At 40.4% G+C, this 22,319-nt stretch overlaps 1 protein-coding gene across 1 annotated transcript; it reads right to left on the bottom strand.

Moving 5' to 3' along the window:
* Positions 1–1,983: 1,983 nt before the first annotated feature.
* WDR44 (WD repeat domain 44) lies at positions 1,984–22,094 on the bottom strand (the record flags this gene model as incomplete). Its single annotated transcript, XM_079542123.1, has 20 exons — positions 1,984–2,078; positions 2,470–2,601; positions 3,300–3,427; positions 3,703–3,818; positions 4,476–4,577; positions 4,750–4,941; positions 5,487–5,609; positions 6,849–6,962; positions 8,156–8,220; positions 8,316–8,454; positions 9,880–10,031; positions 10,980–11,086; positions 11,372–11,455; positions 12,084–12,220; positions 13,088–13,180; positions 13,275–13,405; positions 14,054–14,684; positions 15,177–15,251; positions 17,698–17,731; positions 22,018–22,094. 20 exons carry the CDS (start codon positions 22,092–22,094, stop codon positions 1,984–1,986), a joined length of 2,727 nt encoding a protein of 908 aa, XP_079398249.1.
* Between the last annotated feature and the right edge of the window lie 225 nt (positions 22,095–22,319).

Genomic DNA, 22,319 nt, shown 5'->3' on the forward strand with positions numbered 1-22,319 from the left:
GTCTGTTCCCTTCTTTCTCAGAGCTGCTTTAGATATGCTGTTTCTGTTCTCTGCACATGCACAAGCTTGCAGAGACAAATTGTCTCAAAGATTCAGAGACAAAGCTAGTAGAGAAACAACTGTTTCCAGTCATAGCTGCTTGCTGCCAGAATAAACTGTGACAGGAACCAGCTGACCAGGAATTAGGTCTGGAAGGAAAGCCTTTGTATCATCTTTGACGCTACAGACAGCTCAGTTCATGGATTCCTGTGTTGATTCATACATATCCTCACTTCTATCTCCTGAAAATTCTCAATTGCATTTTGTAAGTGGATTCTGGATTACATGGATGTCAACAGCTTTTGTTAAAGCACAAAAGGATAAGTACACCCTTGGAAAAAGAAATTACAGCCTTCTGCATGTACAACCTATTACCAAAACTCACTTCTGGAGTTACAGATTAAATGTCTTTGTGCCATCTTCCCACCTCTGTCAGTCAATAGAGCTCCAAGAACAAAACCAAAATCAAGAGTTTGCTTCTGCCTCACGCATACAGGAATTTTCAGATCCGTGAGCCATACTTACTGCAAGTGCGTCAACTGTGACTTTTCTAAAGGACACAGCATTTTTTGTACTTATTTTGTTGGACAGTATATCCCTTGCAATTCCCTTTCACGTTCAAGCCAATACATCAACACCTGAGAAGAAAATTAAGATGGTGGGACCAATTCCCTGACTTCCCATATCTTCATTCTCCCACTAATGGCAACAACAGGAATCTTAACACGCTTCTGAAACCTCCTCCTTACATCAGATTACTGTACAACTGCACTCCATTCTGCTCCACAGTTAGTCCCAGTACTCCATTCCCCATGACACAGCTGTTAAGAAAGTGACAGGATGGGACAAAACAGAACTAAAAAGAAAAATGAGCACACAAGACCAACGATCTCACAAAGCAGCCAACGCTATTTAGACAAATGGCAAATTTAGGAATCAAAATGGGAAAGAAGCAACACTTTCCAAGTGTGTGACCAAGTTTAATGACATTTTTTCCTCTGAAACACTTGACCATCAATAACATTTCATGGGTCAGGGTGCCCAGAATGTTACTTCATAGGTGTTTTATATGAATATTTACAAAGACTTCCAAAATTCAGTGGCACTAAACAAACAAACAAGAACTTAAAACCTTTAAGCTACAATGCTTAAAAAAATGTAAACAGTTTATTTTACGTAGTTGTAAAATATAAGAACTTTCTAATGCAGCTTGATTTTATCTGGAAGGTGAATGTATCCTGGTGCCCATGAACAAGGAATGAGAGAATTCTTTACACAAGTATTGTGCTCCAGTGTGCAAAAAAATTACATATAAGAAAGGAATCTAAAGTCCACAACACTTAAAAGACAACAAAAAGTTTCACGTCCTGAAGTTGAGAAATTTATAAAAACATTTACACGTTGTTGCTGACCCATCAAAAAACTTGCATAACTTAAAACTCTGAACAACAGCTACTACAAATTCAGCATTTCTCTCAAATGGAATTTTGTGCAACGATCAGACCGAATCATTCACCGCTTTTTCAGCCATTCCTCCATCTTCCCCACCACCCACACCCAGTGGCCACAAGAGCCACCAAAACCTCCAACAGATTTTCAACTTAGTGCATGTAACCAAAAGGCACACGCAGATGTGAAAGATGTTTTCGTGCAGAAACCTGTGCAGGTTCACAATGACATTGCAAAACACCTCTTTTCAGAAAGTTTAGAGTCTAATGTTTGGCAGCATTATTCTTACACGTTCCCTTCTATTCTACAAGCCAAAGTGTTAATTAGGTAGACACTGCTTTCCAAGAATCCAGTATTTGAGTAGCCATAAAATAAAGATTTTAAAAATAAATCAGCCTGTAACATTATTATATTAGATACTCTGCTTTTGCCCCCGTTATTAATGGAATTTTAATCCCACAGTACCATGGTTTTATACTGTCAGTTGCAAAACAATTAAGATACACATTTCTTTTTGTTAATGAAGACTTTGATTGCTCCAGTGAAGTCAGCCGATAAAAGCACTTCTGTGTGATCTGTCTTCAGTGCTCCTTAAGGAAAGAGAATAAGCTGTTATTTCTTACAAATGAATCAAGCTCTCATTAATAGAATCGCTGACGCTTTTCTTCCTCCAGCCCATTCTTATTATCTGACCATTTCTTCAAGAAACACCCGCATTTCTAAGAAAGGGACTTTTGCATTATATACAATCCAAAGCTGTATCTCCTAACGGCTCAAGTTAACAGGAATACTGCCAAAATACACAGGGCAACAACTACATCCCTCACTTCCTGGTCTGGGAGTTTTACATTGCAATAGCAGTCAAGATGTCCAGAACATTCACGCCCCTTGCAATGAATTCTCTTCCAAATAAGCCTCCCTCCCACATCAAAGTATTCTTCTCCTATTGTGGTATCAAGCAGAACCCATCTTAACACCTACCAGAGGGAATGGTATCAGCTGTTTCAGAATCTTCTCCTTTACTTTCAGCTTCTTGCTTATCAGAAGTTTCCAGTGACACCATCAAGCCAGGATTGGGAGCAAAAATCGCAGAGGTGACCACAGCATTGTGTGCTTCAGAAAGACAAACCAATTTTGATTACCTTGTTCCAAGGGATTGTTCATTTTACAAGAACAGCAGGCATACATTTTAGTAAGTATCCAAGAATACCAGTGTTAGCTGCACTAAGTAAATTCATCATTCAAGAAACAATTATCATTGTTTTACAACTCTGAGGACCTCTGAAGCTCCTGTAAGCACCCAAAGCTAACTAGCAAGAGTTCCAGAGCAATTTGATATAAACACTGCCCTGCATTTCCCAAAAAACCCTGTGCATTGAGTGGTGATTCAGAGGCTGGATAAACAAGAGTTGTTCTTTTTCTTTCATTATACGACAAAAAGTAAATAAATGCTTGCATTTGTTTTTGAAGTCACATATGGGATCTAAGGGCTGATAAGTGTTTTGATTACATACTTATACAACTCAGCTCTGCCAGTGAAACATGGCATTCATTCAGAATCTGACTGAAGCTGGAAAAGCTCCAAGCCACATCATCTCTTGCCATCCCAACCATGCATCCTAATCGCATGCACGTCTCCTGAGGATCAGGTTTTTGAGTCCACTTATTAAGAAACCCAAAATCACAATGCACCTTGCTTTATGATGTTAACAGTTTGTTCAAGCTCAATGAACAGTACTGCTCAGAAAAGTATTTGTCTTCCAGGTTTTAATTTTATTTTCAAGTCTTTGATAAAACAATTGACTTCTTACCTTTAATGCCTTCCCAGAAGTCATTACGGTCTCTTCTTACAGATGTGAATTTGCTCAAGTCATGGTAGGTGCTCCAAATATAAACATATTTATCTTCTGAACCGCTTACAATGTATGTAAAGTCATGGCTTAAGATAGAAAGAAGGAGAAACATTACTTTCATTGGATGCTCAAGCAAGTGTTACAGTGGCTCTTCAGATGACTTGCAGTCAGACCAAGTTCACAACTTACAGGATCTTTTCATAGAATTACAGTCTTCAGTTACCTCTGTATTCTGAGCTTTAAGACATCTCAGAGGCTCAGATTTGTACCAATGTATACAGGTTATTCAAACAAAAGCCTCTGTACTTCACCCATGGTACCTTCAAAATTCAACAACTGCCTTGCCATAATACTGTCTTACCTAAAGCTGGCTTTGATTTGGCTGCTGCTGTTGACATAACCTTTGTATTTCATAGATAAAGACAGATCTCTTAGGTCATACAATCTAATTCTGGAATCATTAGATGTCACCAGTATCTAGAAAGAAATGAAAGACAAATTAGAAGTGGAAGCAGTTAGCTTGTACAAGAAGGAGCAACAGAGCTCATTCTCCACCTTTCGACTCAAGGCTTCAGCTCAGAGCAAAGCCAAGCAAAAGGACTGATTCCAAAGAACAGAGTACACTTTTTGGAATATCTGCCTTGAGCTTTCAGCATTTTTTCAGCTTCTGTACAAATCATAAAATGCCTTGGGTTGGAAGGATCCACAAGGATCACGAAGCTTCAACCCCCCCGGCCATCTTCCACATTTAATACTGGACCAGGATGGCCAGGGCCCCATCCAACCTGGCCTTGAACACCTCTAGGGTGAAGAATGCAGAATATTGCATGAATATTAAATTTGGAGACATTAGTTATGCCAAAGAAATTTTCACCGAAAGCCATTTAATCTATTAACATTTCCTCAGCTTCACATGAATCAGACCAGAGTATCACTGAATATATATTCTACCACTAGTCAGTATCCTGCAATGCAAAATAGGCAAAAGCAATTTCATCTAAGGAGAGTAAAAAGAATCCTGATTTAAGTTGATTATGGCAAACAAAGGTTAGCTGAGCAAGCAAAAACTTAATGAGCATTAGATATAACTGCAAGACTCCAATATCAAGTCCAGCTTTTACTGAAAGGCAGTACCTTATTTTCCCCAGGCAAGGGTTCAATGCCAGTAATTTTTCTTCCAACTCTATTTCGACCTCTAGTAGAACGTACATGTATTTGTGTATGGTACTTCAAGTGCTGAAAAGAAATTAAAAATCATGTTTATTTCAAATAATTTGATTTAAACTGAAGTTTTAACCTATTTTGCTTCAGGTTCTAACAGATTTTGTCCCTTGATACTTAAATAAGAAGCATCACTTTTCAATCTTTATTGCTTAACGTGAGAAAACAATCTGGAAAACTTTCTTACCTCTGTGTCATAGAAGATGCATCTTCCATCATACGTGCCTATTACTGCATATTTGCCATTCTGACAGAAGTTGGCAGCTGTAATCAATTTTGTCTGCCCATCCACTTCATTCCATAATGCCACTTTTTTGTCAGGAATGTTCCAGAGTCGGAGTTTCCCATCCAATGAACCACTTAAGAAGTACCTGTCATCCTGAGAGGACACACTGCATTAATCTCTGCTTGTGCTATAAGGACGGCCAGAAATATTTCCTTAAAACCATCCCAACTGATTTCCAAACTTCTGTGCGGAATCCCATAAATGTGTTCATTATGAAGTTTATGATGACTGAAAAGACATTAAACTTACTGACAAGTTCAATTTCTTAGAGATTCCTGAAAATATTAAACATATGCAGCCTTCACAACAAAATACCTCCAGCTGGGACTGTTAGGACAATTACATTTTTTCCTTCCAAACACAAGCTGCAGAAATACTAACCCTGAGTTATTCCAAGTTAGGCCAGCTGTGATGTTGTTAGCCTACAGACAGTTCACTTTCCACCTTATTCCTACAAATGGTGAAACATGGACACTCTCAGTGATGCTTAGTGAAAATGAAAACACTGTTCTGGAATAGTATCCAATGGGATACTTTTAAACCACACAAACTATTATTCAATGTGTTTTTAAAGTTATAAATAAAGGTGTAAGAGTCTCAAATTCTGCCTCCAGAAGAAACAAGACTATTACACTTACCCTTGGATGGAAGGCTATAGCAGTGACAAAGTCTATATGCTGGAAACAACAGAGACATTCTCTTCTTGATATGTGCCATAAACGGACAGTTTTGTCCATAGAAGAAGAAAGCAAGAAGTAGTTCTGCGGAGCAGAAGGATTCCGTGGTTAGCAATGGGCACAGAAGTAACAGAAAATACAGAAGCTGATACCATGCATTTTTGTTTGAATTACAGTGCTTTGTACAGCTTTCTTGCAACTACAAAAGCATCAGCCCAAAGCTCTCGTGCTTGATCACTGATGAATGTATTTACCAGTTTCCATTTAACACTGTTTCACTAAATTGTGTAACTTGCTGAGATGCTGCAATTTCCCTTAGCACAGCATTTCCAGGACACTGACTACAACTGTAATGCACCATAACACTATAAATGTTAACAGGCTTCCCAGCCCCCACTACAGAAGAAACTTGGGTAGGACTGCAGGGAAGATTTCTGAAGCTTCTTTAGAGCACAGCAAACCATCAGGACTGCCTGCTCTCATGGGCAAATACAAGAGAAGCCCCATCTATTCACAGCATGTTTCAGGAAAGGCAACTCTTCAGAAATCAAGTTTCTTTTGGTGTGGTATCCTAAATGCTAATGGAAACAGGTCTCATCAATTCCTCTCTTTCCATGAAAGTCAACATTTTATTCTTTCAGATAGAAATGTCCATTACTGAGTGGTGCTTTCCTTAAGCCCAGAACACCAGAGCTCAGTTATTAAACTCTTTCCGGAAGAATCTCAGTGGAAATGAGTACTTGGAAAAGTAGTTACAAGAAAAATCAGCACAACAAGTTCCAGAGACAGGGCAAGAGCTTCTCTTAAGATCCTTCAACCAGAGTGAACTCTTAAAATAGCAACAGTCTTCCAATATGGAGAATTACCCAACTGAGCTTTGTGGGAAAAGTGTTGATAGTTAAGCACGAGGCAGTTCTCTAGTTTCAATACATGCTTCTCTTCAGTAGTTTTTCAGAATCTGTGCATTTTGCATAAAAACAGCAAAGCATATAGAAGACAGGAAAAGCCATTAACACCATAACTCAAATTACAAAACAGCTCAGTGAAAATTCCTTCCCTCCAACTCTAACCATTTCAACTTACTTCAGTATCAAAAAATGATACAAAACCACAACTGCATTACTAGCTTGTTTTTAATAAAAAGCCTTAATTAGAGAAGCCCAAGAAGTTAATTCTTTTTATTGCAGCTATTTCAGATGAAGTGATGTTTCTGCAAACCCTTTCTCTTAAATTGTTTTGTATTGTTCAGAAATATTTTTAATCGTATTTGATATAACAATGAAAACACAGGAGAACTGTGCAGCCTGTCTCAAGGTGCCTTACTTTAGACCAGGAAAGATCAAGGAGATCTGCTGTATGCCCTTTGTATTTGCAAAATGGCCGTTGACGAAATGGAGCATTTTTATCATCTGGGTCTTCATCAACTCCACTGCAAATCTATCAGATAAAGGTACAGAAATGTTAGAAAATGTTAGCTGGAAAGCTTAAAGAAAGCAGTTACTGCTTACATGAAGCACAGGGCCTGTAACGATTTGAAGGACTCTTAAATGATACAAAATAACGTTGTACTAATAAACACAGTAACTTTAAAGCACAAACCCACTGTGAAACATCCTCTTGAAATACCAAAACCAAGCAGCTCCACACTGTCCATCAATACAGCTTTTATTCAATGGGATAAACTTGACAGCAATTATCTTCAATTATGTCAAGGAAACGTTCAAAGATAATCTTTTGGAATCAAGTACACCAAATTGGAGAAGTATATTTCAATGCAGAAAATAAACTGTGAGTTAAAGCTTCAGTGCTCTGATGCACGTCAAGAATGCTAACTTCCTAACAAAAGGGCCTTTCAGCATTGACAGGTGGCAAAACAAAAACTAGAATTTCCCATACAAAAGCTCATGTAAAAATAGCCTTAAAACAACACCTCTGGTGTACATGGCATGCAGTTACCTAAGGGTAAGGATGGATTCCCCCTCCCCACAAAAAGCATGCATTAAATGATGTTACTGCTAAAAAGCTTCAGTTAAACCCTGGTTTTATCATTTGTTTCTTACACTACCGAAAACAGAAAAACCCTGATCACATTGATTTCAATGGCAACATTAGGAAAGGATCTGAACACTCTACAAGTAACAATGTCTTAACACTTCTGGTCTGTGATGTCCCGTTTTATTCTACCCAGATGTGCAAACAACATCATGCTTTGCCAGCCTTCTAAGTATGCTATTGTTCAGCTTGGCCTTTCTCAGAAAAGAGCATATGAAGTTAGATGTTAACCGTAAGTAATGCATGAAGGCAAAATGCTATGCCAGGAAATTCAATAGACTTCGTTCTCCTTTAATATGTCTCTTTCAGAAATCTACTCTGGGAGACAAGTTAGTTACAGAAGGCCACAGTGAAGCAAGGCAGACTACAAAAATGTATGAAGTATAGTGACTTGGTTCCTTGCTTGCTTCCCAGATACATGGGATAACAGTATTTGGCCAAAGAATATTGTCAAAACATTTTGTCTATGCCTCAGGCCAAGAACTGTTTAAGATGTGTTTGGATAAAGCAACAATAAAGACCTGGCAGTACAGAACAGTGCAACCACGTCTTCCTTTCACAATATCTAGTGTACATACCCCTGCATCAGTATCAGACTTCGAAGAATTGAGACTCTCTTGAGATGGGGAAGGTGAGACGCGGCCTAGAACAGAAGCAGAAGCTCCACAATCAGCACCAAGTTCCTACATCAGTAGAATTTCTAACGTTTTAGAGCTCTAGCAGTATATGGAAAGTTACCTTCCGTGTTGTATTTCATTCGCATGTTATTGAAGTAGTCAAAAGCATTTTTCAAAACCCATATTCTCACGACATTGTCCTGTCCTGCAGATGCAAGTAATCGACCACAGTGAGAGAATTTCATCGTCCAAACAGCGCCCTGTTCAAATAAAGAGACTGTGGTTTAAGTTACATAAACTACTACCCTTCCCATACAAAAAATGCTTTTATATAATGTCAACAGATGCGATTCAGGACATACACAAAAACAAGTTGCAGATTGAGGCACTGAAAAGTAATGGTTACATCTGGTGGACAGCGTAACACATTTTGCACAAAGTTTGAAAGCATACAAGGTAGAATGCTGTAGAAGTGAGGATTTAACATTGCTCAGTGCCACCACAGTGTTCTACATGAAACTGGTATGATTACTAATGGACAGCAAGGCAGAGGTGACATGCAGACGCAGCAAATATTTGTAGCTGTGCTTGAAGTTAGTTCAAGCTGTGGTACCATTTCACTTTTTCCCCTTGGAGAAATCATGCTTGTTTACAACAATTCCAGCACCCTAAACAAGTACTACATATACACATTAAATGAGGATTTTGCAAAGCTTGTGACAACTCTTTATCCAGTGCAAAGTCCAAAGAGTCAACCAATGAGAACATGGTACCACACCAGCAGTATTCCATCTTCTGTTTATTGAACAGACACCAGGTATTCAACCACACCAACCCAGCTCCCTTTTCAAATTCTTTTAGGGAACTTCCTAGGTTTTAAGAAGTCAACTATTGGCTTGATAGAAACTAATACAGATGCACAGTCTTGGAAATGTTTGTTTTGAAGGACAGCTTTGAACTCCCCAGTGAAACTGACTGCTATATGCCTTATCCTCAGCCTAACACTTTAAGATGAGGGACAGCTTCAATTGTTGTCACAATTGCTGTCAGTAAAAGTACCTGGGGAGTCAAATACTAGAATGAATGAGTTTCAGACTCCACAGGTGAACATGCAGCACTAGAACAGTGATGGATGGGAGGTTTTGCTGCTCACCCTCCACAGTTGCCTGTTTGGAAATATCACACTCCAGTCTCTTCCCTCCTTATCATCACAGTTCATACATCCCCTTCATCTCTCCATCTCTCCCCACTTTTGCCAGCAGAACTCATCCAGTATTTCAGTTCATTAATTATGTTTATATTTCTTACAGGCACATAAGTTCAGTTTCTGCTGACTCGGACAAACTGCTGTTCTGTGCTCACTTCTGTTAGTGGATCATAGCCTATTTGTGGCTTACATTTCTAGGTACAGAAATCAGGAAAACAAGTACCATGCAACACAAACTCTTTTGAAGAAAACTTCCAGAGAATCTCTCATGCCCAATTATGTGATTACCCCTTTCTTTTCCCTGAAAAAATTGATCAAACCAGTCAAGTTTTCATTTCTTGCCAGAATATTGATTTTACAGAATGGAACTAACTGCCCTTCGAGAAAAAGTATGAAGGTCATCAAGTAGATAAAGGCTAAAAGTTGAATTTTAGGCTGAACAGATTCAACAAAACAAAAATGGAGATCTAAGACGTACCATATGCTCTCCACTGAGATCCTGAACAACTTTAATTTGTTCAAAATCATAAGGTCCCTTGAAGCCATGTGCTGCTTTGAACTTAACTGGTCTCGTATACGGCATCCCTTCATCATCACTGGAAGAAGGATCATCTTGATCTGTATGGAAGACTAAAAGGAACACAAATCCAGAATGTTGCAGCACACTTTCTACTAACAAGAATATGTGCCAATACATTTCAGTAGCAGATCAGTCTTGAATTTGCAAATTTTGATAAACAGCTGTAAGACCTTAAAGCAAAAGATAAATACGTTGCATCAAGGTCTAAGAACACATCTATACTATTTTTGGTTTGCAGTACATCCAAACACTCAACACCCAAAGTAATTGCCATGAATTTTTGTTCTGCTTCATATCTTGCACCAGGTTTTGCATTCAGTACATCCTGCACGTCGCAATTTCTGCCAATTTAACACATGCTGAAAATTACAGATTTAATCACATTGGTTTCTTCTTACAGTATGCAGAAAGGGCCTGGTGGGCTGCCCATGGAAGCAGGAGAACTGCAGAAAAACTGGCACAAAATTCCAGTGGCAATATAGGATCCTGAAGTGCAGCAGTTCAGTGGCACTTATGTCACTGCCTGTGGTTAAACTGGCCTAGTTAAGTATTACATTCCTGTCTGGAAAACTGCTGAAACAAAGGGACAACTCAGCTGTTTTCAGAAAAACTTCTACCAGGAGTTCCAGCTGTCTGAGGATAGAGCACTGATTGTCAGAAGGCCAAGTGACTTTCTTAAAGCAATTAAGAAAATCCCAACTTCTAACTGTGTTGGAATAACTCTAAGAAAGATCGTTATACTGTAAGAAAGCTGTCTAGATATGAAAGTAAAAATCATACTATTCAACAGGCTTAACTAAACTCAACATTTGCTGCAAAAGAAACCAGCCTTGTAACCTCAGAATACCTACCAAGCTACAGACTTGAAGAAGCCAACTGTACTCAGGTAGCACACACCAGTATGTGTCCCCTCAGCCAGCTTTGAATTTGAGAAGCCCAAGGATAAACAGATTTATTTGGTGGGTGGGGGAGTAACGCACAGAAATCATGTCACTGACCTTCATCTCGAACACTCTTGACTTTATTTACAGCACGTTCCCCATACTCTTCAGCAAGGTGCTTTGCTCGCTTCACAGATTTGCCAAGGAACTTTTTCAGCTGCGTGCTTAAGAAGGGAAGCATTTATTCAACAACAGTGGCAAATTCTTATTTTTTGTTATTACGAATCAGTACCTTCGATTTGAAATGCAGCATTATTGTTTTCCACTACTGTTTCTAAAAATAAGCATTTAATTTGCCAGCAGTCATGTAATCTTCAGTTTAACTGCAGAAAAATAGGCTTAAGTAATTTCAGATACCAATTAAATAACTTGTTTGGATTTAAGAAGGGGAGTTTCAGCTTAAAATGAAACCTGACGTTTATTTGTAGAGACATGGAACAGCATCTTACGTTTTCTGCTTTAACCTCCCTCCATCAGTATCTGTCTGCTGTGTCTGCATTTTGTCTTCATCATCAGACTGTGCTGCGTCGTTACTAGGAAATACAGGAGTTGGTGTTTAGTACGAAATCTTACTGTATGTAAACAGTGAAAAACCAGTAAAGTAGGACCAAATGATAAAACAGGTCTTTCATTTCTTAGGAATCTCGATAGTAAAACTGCATATATATCCTAGATGTCAAAGAAACAGTTCTATGGAAGAGAAATTTTATTTTAAACAGCAATACAAAAAAAAAAACAACACAAAAACCCTGATTTTTTATGTATATGCATCAATCTAGGCCTTAGAAATAAGTCCAGTTTCTAAGTTGACATAATTCCATGATCATTAAAATGTAAAATTCAACTTAAAAAACAACAAACATTCAGTTTTAAAGATGAGAAAGGCCCAAAGCTCTGAACAGAGCAGGGAAACCTTCCAGTAGAAGCCACAGTGACCACAGGCCCACACTGCAGTATTATCATAAACTTCCAATTAAATTAGAAAAATTTCAATAAATAATTCTGTTGCCTCAATAAATAACCCAGTTCAGACAGAATAGGGAATTAAACATGCAAATCAGAGACAGCTGGATTGGGACTCTTGCACAAAGAGTCCTCTGTATGCAAAAAAATATGACAGAAGCAATACTAGAAAGAGTTTAAAGCTATCATCATTCATACCTGACATATTCTTTAGTTCTCCTCATGATATGCAAAGTGAGAGGATTAATGCCTGTTGGCAACTTCTCTTCTGCCAAACTCAGGGGTATTTCTTCACCTGTGTCAAGGTTTTTTATCATTACACTTGCTAGAATTTCCTATGGAAGAAATATGGTGTGAAGTCAAGATGACTCAAACAGGCATCAAAAGCAAAACAGAAATCATGCGGTCTTACAGATTATTTACAGTAGTGAGAAATCATGTTGTTCACTGCATTTTACAAAGTTCAGGCTAATCTTGCTGTCAGCATGCTACTGCAATTGTTACAGAGCACCACACACACATCAACAATCATATGTCATCACAAGCTTTGATTTCATAGACCAGAAATGCAGCCATATAAAAATCAGACACTACCTGACACAAGCTATGCTAAAAATCAAACATATATAACAAAATTACTCTGAAGCACCCCCACCTTCCAGGTATTTTAGCAGATTTAGGCAAAGAATCTCTGCCTACAGATAAAGAGTATTTAAACCTATCAAGTACTACAGAAATGGGTTTTTTTGGAACACAAATACACCTGTTGAGCAATAGTAAGCTAACAACAGTTTGATAGCATCACTAGGATAAACTGAAGTTATTAACTGAATAAATTACTTCTCAATATTAGGAAAGTCATTTTCTTGTTGCTGACTTCTTCCTGTTTTCTGTGCAGGAAAAAAATATCAGCTTTGCTAACGTTCCCTCACATTAACCTTGCAATGTGTTGCAAGCACAAATTCACAGCATCCCAGACCCATTACAGCTCATACTTCTAAACATTACTACTCCAAATGACTCAAGAACCACAAAGTCCTTACATGGACGAAGTCAGTATGCCATCCCTTCTATCTGAGCCTCTGGCCACAGCTTATAGCAGGCCAGAGGGCAAGAGCAAGGTGTGAATACTGCAATTAACTCAGCAGACTGGAAAAAGCAAGCACAAAGAAGTACTATGTACAGATTGCTTTTATTAATACCTCATCCGTGAGTTCTCTTCCAGAATTAGATCTGGGTCTCTGTGGTCCAAGCACTTCATTTGTCGTTTGGCCATCAGCTGCTTTTCCATTTTCCTGAAATTTTGCAGACAGAAGATACATAACCTCTAACAATGGAAAGACAGAAAACGTTACTGTGATTCTCAGACTTGAAGCCATTTCCCAATACCTGAGCAGTGACAATTTTATCTCCGCTAGTAGCGCTTGCCAAATCCAAAGAAGGCTGAGAATCCTTGGGCATGACCTCAGTCACTGCACTTGGAGTTAAAAGACCACCAGCTGTGAAAGTCTCTCGAGGAACTGAAAGGAGATTCATAACAGTAAAAAGAGCATAACAAGAGCCACGGACAGGCTACAGAGATTACTGGAGTGCTGACATTATCTGACAACTTTCTGTTCATTAGTTGTTGTTTTTTTTTTTCCCCCATCAACCACCACTAGATCAGTCCTAACAGCTACATATTTCATATATCACATCTATGCCTCCAGCTATTTCACACTTGGTCTTCTTCAGTTCTGCTCACAAATTGGGTTTTTTTTTTCCTCTTTTGCTTATTTTCCTAGTAACCCAGGATACTCATTTTCATGAGTCCTCAGCCTACACCTTGACTTGTATTTCTAACCTAACAGAGATAACAGATACTTCATTCGAAGCCTCTTTTCTTTCCTTAGCTTCTGCATTGGTATGGCTAATTCTTCTTGCTGCAGAAGTAGCTCTTTTGGTAAAAAGTGTTATTTTACAAGAGAGTCCAAGAATTAGAAGCATTTGTAATGCAGAAGGCTTTTTTTTTTTTTTTTTTTTTTTTTTTTTTTTTTTTTACACTATAAGAATTTGGAACTGTTAAAGCTTTTCCCTACTTGCAGGTCAACTAGACTGAAAACACAAGATCTAACGACTCTTCCCTCAGAACACAAAAATAGCTGAAGCCACTTAAATAAATGACTTGCCTTCTAAAACAGGTTTTTGTACTTCAAAATCCAGTTCACTCTTTTTTTTCCGGGGGGGTGGAGCGGGCCGAGCAGGAGGTGGTGGTCTTGGAGGAGGAACATTTGTTGGAGGTGGTGGCCGTGCTGGAACAGGCTTCTTTGTGCTAGCAACAATATCAGGTTCCACAGTAAGCTGCCTTGGTGGTTTTGCTGGAGGCATTTCTTCTGTTGTTGGAAGGTCTTTGGTAGATAAATCTGAAGTCACTTGTCCTAAAGTATTTGCCTCTTTCTCGTCTGTTATGTCCTCATCTTTCGGTGTTTCTTCTTGTGCTTCAATTTCATCCTTTTTATGGTCAGTTGTATCTGTTACTTTTGTTAGTTTATCAGTTTCCTGTTCCTCAGAAGTAAATAAAGGCCTCCCAGCTTCCAACTCAGGGTCCTCACACACACTCTGATGCACTGGTTCACTTGGATCTTCTTGTAACGAAGCTTTAGCAGCCAGTACTTCTGGAATACTATTAATGATACCTGCACCAGCAATCCAAGCATTTGCATCTGAAGTTGGAACAGTCAGTCCTTTCCCTCTAGAGGCTAAAGAATCATCATCTAGTTGCTGTGCTTTCTGGCTTTCTTCTATAATACTGTCAATAATCTAAAGAAATAATTTTAAAAAACCAACATTGTACTGTTAAACAGTAGCTACTTCTGGGGCACACTTACCATACAGTTTGTATGGTAATACAATAAACAGAAAAACTCTTCATTGAGGAGTTACTTTGTATACAAAACATATTTTGACTAAAATTCTGAGGACCAGAAACTAGATGCAGGAATAGGTGCATCTGAACAATGAAACAGAATGAGTAATTTTCTTTCCTCTTTAATTTGAGAGACAGCTATCGCATCAAAAGTTGTTCAGCTGTTTGAGATTTCACATACCAGTATAGAAGATTCTATACATTAAATAATTCAATGCTTGCAAATCTTAGATACATTTTTAGAACACTTTAGCTTGATGTTTACCCTTCAGATGAATATTCTCACTAACAGAAGCCACACATTCTGTTAGCTTTTGGATGACAACTCATTAGTGTTATTTCATATTTCCAGTGTGAGGATGGAAGCGTAAAGAAGCATAACTAACCTCTTTTGAATCATCTTGCTTCATTTCTTGTACAAAGGTTTCATTTCCAGCTTTGTGCAGCCTGCTGTCCACATCCTATGAAAAAAAGATACAGGATGATGGTAGTGAGAAGGTCTTGAGTAAGATTACACACAGCTTGAAGAAACTGCATTAAGCATAAAGGAAAACAATGCTGCCACATATTCATCTATTATGGAATAAGTACCTATCAGGCAGAAGTAATGCACAGTACACATGCAGATTATTTCACACTGGCACACACAGAATCAGCATGCTCGTTGCTAAACAAAAGGCAATTCAACATTTGGTATTTAACCTCCTGCCTGCTTGTGTTGTAATGCACAGAAATCTGACGAAAGACTCCAAGACAAACATATCTTACTTGGAAAATGATGGATTTTATAAATGACCTAAGTTCTACGTCTTTAAAAGATTCCAGCCTCAACTAAAACAGAACTGAAGGTATCACGAAGATTAGAGAAACATACACGTTTAAGAATCTGGAGCAAAGATACATAAACGTACTTTGCTCTTTGTCAAGTGTGGGAAAAGATGCCAGAACTGCTTTATCACCACTTACAACAGAAACATTATTAGTTTTCAATGTAAGTGTAGTTTAGAAATGTACAAACAGCAACACCACGTTGGCACAGCCTGTTAAACAAGGAATAAAAATAATGCAGTAAAACGGGTTGTGCCAAAATAATTTATTAAGTCCTTGTAAGAGTCTTAAACCTTGCATAATAAAATAATTAACCAATCATACTTATGGATAAGCTCCAGAAACAACAGACCCTGGGTATATCAGGTACATGCATCTATACAGAGGCTTAACACTGAAAATATCCCAGCTCTGAGTGAAAGGATTCGTCAATTTCTGAACAATCCTATGCGCAGGAAAGCAAGCAGTTGACACCACAGAGGTTACTGCTTTAACCAGAAGCCAACTTTAACCTCAGTTATTATGGTTTATTGCACATCACATGCATCCTGTTGACATGAAGTACTGACAACACTGCCTAGAGCACTGCCTAACGGGGAATCTGATAGAAACCCCCAATGCTGAAAGGGACCTGCAGAGAACACGTAATCCTTCTGACTAATGGGGCAGTCTCAGAAAAAGAGAAAGACTTTTCGTGACTGGCTCGAGTTTATCAAATAAGCCAACATCTGTTCAGAAAGTTAAGAAAAAACAAACATCTTGGCTGACTCCCTGAGCAGAGATACAGAATCACTGTCCTCCTCCTCCTCCTTCCTACTACGCAGAGACAGCTGCAATTATTAAAATCTTATTCCTCTCTGTCCACTCCTCCGCCACCTTCCATACGTTTTTTTCCACTCTGTTTTTGTTTTATCACCGTTTACCTTCAAAGACACAGCTTAAGAATTTAAGTGCAATCAGTGCCTACAGTAACCCATTACATTGATTTCTAATTTTGTTGACTTAACCTCACACACCTGTTAAACTTTGGACTTCAGGAATCTTTCTTACCCACTCCAAGGCAAACTGTACCATTAGTCACACACTCAGAGAACTGATACAGTACCAGGCAGAGAGAGAACAGTGGGTCAGCTTCAGAAACAGTGACTTAGGACGATACAAAAAAGAAAGAGCTGTAAGCAACACGTAAAACCTGGTAATGAAAATCCTCTACGTTTCAGCCAACAAGACACTCAAGTCAGTTTGGTTGCACTGAGCTTAGAAGGAACGATAGCTACGTTACTTGCAAGGTTTATTGTTAAAGGGATGTTACACGTTCAAAGTATTAAGCAGAACACAAAATAGATGGCTGCTCCACAAGAGATGCCATAGGAGCTGGTATCACTGTAAGAAGACGACTGATTTGCTGGCAGCTGAAGAGAGGAAGCTATCACCTACTCTCTAACAGTGCTGACAAATGCAGCATTTGATTTATTGGGACAAAATATTGAGCCTCCTTTACTCCATCTGAGCATTGCACAAGTATCACTGCTGGCTCTTTGGAGACCAGAGAAACAGTGACATTTGTACACTATTCAACTTCTTATTTTAACAGGTGTCACATTCAGCTGACTGTCGCTGTGCACAGATGCAGCACACCAATTACTTGTGTAGGAAGTGGCAATGCCATCTCCATCAGCTAAATATAGTGCTGTATTTTCACGTCACCTGAAGTACACACACAGATTTTTCTTATTTTGAAGACTGAAGGGAATAAAGTCGGTATTTCAGATCAACCAGGACTCCCAAAAAACCAAGTCCCATGGAAACGTGCTTCCTATTCACAAATCATCTGAAAGAGGATAGTCTAGCAGTCAAGTACAGCTCAATTACTTTGCAAATTTCATTTTTAGAATCAAATTAGCTTCAAGACATGTTAAAGTTCCCTAAAAGTAAAGCTGGAACATCAAGAGACACAAGCAGAACATTTGCTCCCTGCAGCAAAGAAAGCTTATCATTCCTCAAGGAGATGTCAGGACTGCCACAGCACACCTACATTAAGTAGAAATGCTTACATCTGATCGATTTTAAGAAACTCACCTTCAATACAAAGGATCCAACCTTTGATGGTGACCTGTTAGAAAGAGAAGACAGACTTATGCAGAGCTCCCGGAAAGAAATCTCAACAGTAAGCTTTGTATTAAGCAGTTTTAATGGTCTTCCTTTACAATGAGGTATACTTAATGATTCAGACAAGCAGTGAATGCTTCTGATACACTGCTCCTTTATACAGAACACTCCAAAGAGAGTTGAGAGCCCTTCTGTCTGTCACAAACCCACTGGAGATTCTCTAATCCCTGACAGTTTCTCAGCTCCAGCTTCCATAAACCATCTTTCTGTCATCCTTTTCTTAGTGTACCGATGTTACTCCAAGCACACATTTAAAATCATCTCCCATTACACGTAATGCATACCCTGATACAGTCTGGCTGCATTAGCATCCACTCTGAGACGACCTCTCATTTCACTAATTACACAAAAAAAGGAGGTATCTTTGGGGACTGGCATCATGCAATTACTTCTCTTCAGGTCACCACACAAACCAATCAGTGAACTGTCAGCTTTCACTACATCCCAGACCTGCAGCTCAGAATGCTGTTAGATATTTAAACACCGAGTCTTATTGTGATGACAAGATTGTACAGTTTCCTATCACAGCACTTGTCCTATCACAATACTTCCCAGCTACCAGCACGCTCCCTTCTGCTGCAGGCACATCACTCCCTCACTAGTAACACACCATGCGAGGTTCAAACAATGTAGCTGCCCTTCCCAAATGCCTTAACTTTCAAATACTCAGCTTTGTGGAAAATCTGCACTCAAAAGCAGCATCCCACATTGATGTTCTGACACAACACAGAAGAGCACAAAAATTTAGTTTTCTTTCACATAGGACTGCTCAGTAGATGATGGGATTACATATTTGTAACACAACGGAAAGCACAGCAATGACAGCAGAGCAGCAAGGTCCCAGGCTGCAGCAAGTGAGGATGTGCTCAAATGCAACAGCTGTGGGCACAGAAACAAAGGGAAGAAGCTGCTTACCTTCAGAAGGCCTCAGGTATGCAGAGATGCCCTCACCTCCACTACCAACCCTTACATGAGGGCTGTGAGGGGTGGATCCTGGCTCCAGCCCTTCCATCCACTCAGGTACATTTCATACACCTGAACTCCACTGGGCCGGCCCTGCCTTCCACCAGGTGCTCCATCACTGCTTCAAGCCATGACTTAGCATTTCCACTACAATATTTTGTAATAGATTTTGCAGGTTGCATCTCAAATAAAAGGCTTCTAACTCCAGTATCCTAACGTGACACCACCAGTACCATCAGTTTAACAAAGAGAGGAGTTAAAAGTTACCCGCAAAGTCTGGGCAACAGTGGAAGAAAATTCCTATTTCACCTGCAAAAACAGCACAGGTCTGATTAATCTGAACACCAGATAAACACTTCAAGAAGATCTTTGTATTTATTCAGCTGCAGAACTCATCCCAATACTGACCAGCCACAAGGAAGCCACTCTCCCACTAGTAGCTCTAGTGCAGTACCCAAAATACAGTATTTAGCAATTCTTCATTACACAGTAGGTGAACTGTGTTTCTTTATAAGAAATAAAGCGAGTCATGTACCTGCATCCAAACAACTGTGCCTGACTTCATGTTCTTCTCTCACAACTGCCATCCTCCTTCATGCCCACAATAACTTCTGAGGTTTTTTCCTTGACCTTTTTTCAGTTACAGCCTTTTGACAGTGGAGTGACAGAGGTTAAATCTGGATGTTTTCTGCCACCCTGCCTCTCCATCCCCACTCCAATGACCACAGGACCAACAGGTGCCTTCACTGACTGGCTACACTGGCACCTAATCTCTTTTCCTAGGATGCTTACAGAAGCAGACATTGCTTTGGACCTAGCAAACAATAAAATGTCCGTACATCATACCAAAAGCAGTTACACATCAAAAGACCCGCAGCAGAAGGGAAGGATGTAGACCTCACTGCAGGCAGTGGAGAAGTCTCCAAACATTTTATTTCAGCACACTTCAGCTCACACACATCATCAGTTCAGAAGAGCTATCTCAGCCAATTACCAAATGACATTCGGTAGCTAATTCTGCCACTTTTGCTAATTAATCCTTACGAAGTACTAGTTATACACATACTTAAGGATATGGTGCTTTCCTTCAGAGAGATTTGATCATTGGTAGTTACTGACTTAGAGGGGGAACTGGGAGCTTCCATACGACTTGAAAATTCCACTCTCACACATCACAGCAGTAATGAGTAAAGCAACCAAAAAGCAAAGTCACCACTTCAGAATTTCTATATGAGCAATTATCAAACTTCCCTATGCAGGGCAGTGGGGAGGAAACGAGAAAAAACACTTTTAATGAAAGCAAATCTATCTGCACTACTTTGCAAAAAGCTGTTTATAGTATATGCTGCAAAAAAAATATACATATATATTCCTGTGTATTTTTGCTGATCATCAGAACATGAATGTGTAAGGAAATAACTGAAAATGCAGATGCTAACACCACTTTTTGGTCGCCCTTCCTCTCACAAGAAATTCTCTATTTTGGGGGTTGCAGCTCAGTGCCATTACACATGGATAGGTGTCAGAACTGCAATCTACAAGCCTGCTGCCAAAAAGCATCCAATGTAAATGTGAAATTAGCTCTCAGGAAATTCCAAAGCTTATTTAGAGAAAATACTCTATGTTGTTAGTACAGACTGAATATCAGACTGAATGACAGATTCAGTATCCATGTTGCAAACTAAGCCCTCTGAGATCTCCTTACTTGATGCCATCGATCTGAGCCAATGATGCATTCTTACAGGTTATGGAAGAGCAATAGGAAACAAAAAAGAACTTCAGTTTTAATTTCTTTTAACTTATTCCATAGCAAGGTGGGGGAACTACTTAATATAGGTGGGGGAAACTTGCAAGTCCGGACAGACAGCATTATTTGTAGCAAATAAAAGGTAAGATATGGAGCTGGGACAGATTTAGTGGCTCACTTTTACCAAAGAATGGATGCTTCCAGCTTCCCACTTCTGCTTTTAGCCACAAATCCCACATCTTCACCCTACCCTCTCTCCATCCTCTCAGGCTGCAGCTGTTTCAACTTACTGAAGAGGTTTTGCTGTTCCTTGTTTTCAGTTGCTTTCAGTTACTCAGTTAAAACAACTCAGAAGGGTTTGGTGATCACTAGCATCTGGGCAAGGTGAGAAGCAGGAGCATCACCACGTTTCTGTAACAACATGCTGTTAATTCATCTTACTACATCTTGCAAAACTGTATGCCAAGGCACGTTTTTCCACCAGGCTACTTAAAAAGCTAAGTTAAGAAAAGCTTTGCTATGTGTGAGGATGCAGAGGAAGTTTTTCACACACAGGGTGGTGACGCACTGGAACAGGTTGCCCAAGGAGGTTGTGGATGCCCCATCCTGGAGGAATTCAAGGCCAGGCTGGATGTGGCTCTGGGCAGCCTGGTCTGCTGGTTGGTGACCCTGCACAGAGCAGGGGGTTGAAACTAGATGATCATTGTGGTCCTTTTTCAACCCAGGCCATTCTATGATACGATTCAAGCCTAGCCCTTCCCTTGTTCAAGGCACCCAGGAGCCATTTATACAGATTATAACAAACCCTTGATCAATTATTAAAGCTCCAATGGATGGATCCCACAGCCCGTATCTCATTGCTATGCTGAGCTACGTGGCACCTCATCCTGCAAGGTCAAACCGTGGAGAGGTTTGGTCGGGACTGCCTGAAAAACCAGAGCTGATACAACCCACTGAGCACAAAACCAGAAAGATATTTACCACTGCAGAAGAAGGAGCACGTCTGGCTAACGACAACAATATAGTGAGGCAGCTCTGAGCAAACAGGTGCGGGAAGCTGTGCTATAAAACGCTGCTCAGAACCCTCGATACTTAACATCCAGGCAACGGCATTAGAAACGAACGACAGAGTGCACCTGAAGTTGTTTGAAAGACAGGAACAGCGAGCCCGGTGCTGGAGAAGCCCCGTTGCTCGTCCTGCATCAGAAAAATCACATCTTTCCATCACTAAAGGAGGATTTGAGCCATCAGCACGGATCGCACCGCCGCACATCCTTCCCATACACGCATCCTGCCCGCCCGAGGAAGGCTACTCTCACCCCAGTGTAATAACAGCAACACCAGCCCCGCCAGTCGCCCCGTGTCCCCGCAGCCTCTCGGTTTCGGCTCCCCCCCCCACGGACCCACCGCGCTGCCCCAACACCCGCTGTGTGCAGACGACGGGGCGGCCGCCTCCCCCAGAGCCGAGCCGAGGGAGGGGAGGGCAGGGCAGGGCAGGGCGGCGGCCGCACGGGACTCACGGCGCGGGGGAGGCGGCCGCCAGGTGAACATCTTCGGGAGCGTCGTAGAACTCCTCGGTGTCGCTGTCGGAGGCCATGGCGGAGCCGGGCCGCACCGCGCTGGGCTGAACCGCCGGCAGCGCTGAGCTGCGGGGCCGCGGCCACGTCCGGGCAGGACGGGACGGGCAGGCGGGGGCCGAGAAACTCTCGCGAGAGCAGCGACGGCACCGCCCCCTGCCGGGCGGAAGTGCGAGAGGAGAGCGGAAGTGAGGGAGGGGTGCGGAAGCCGCGTGACGGCGGGCGCCCCCTTGAGGAGCTGCTGT

Source organism: Tetrao urogallus (assembly GCF_951394365.1).
Source record: "Tetrao urogallus genome assembly, chromosome: 13".
NCBI lineage: Eukaryota > Metazoa > Chordata > Aves > Galliformes > Phasianidae > Tetrao > Tetrao urogallus.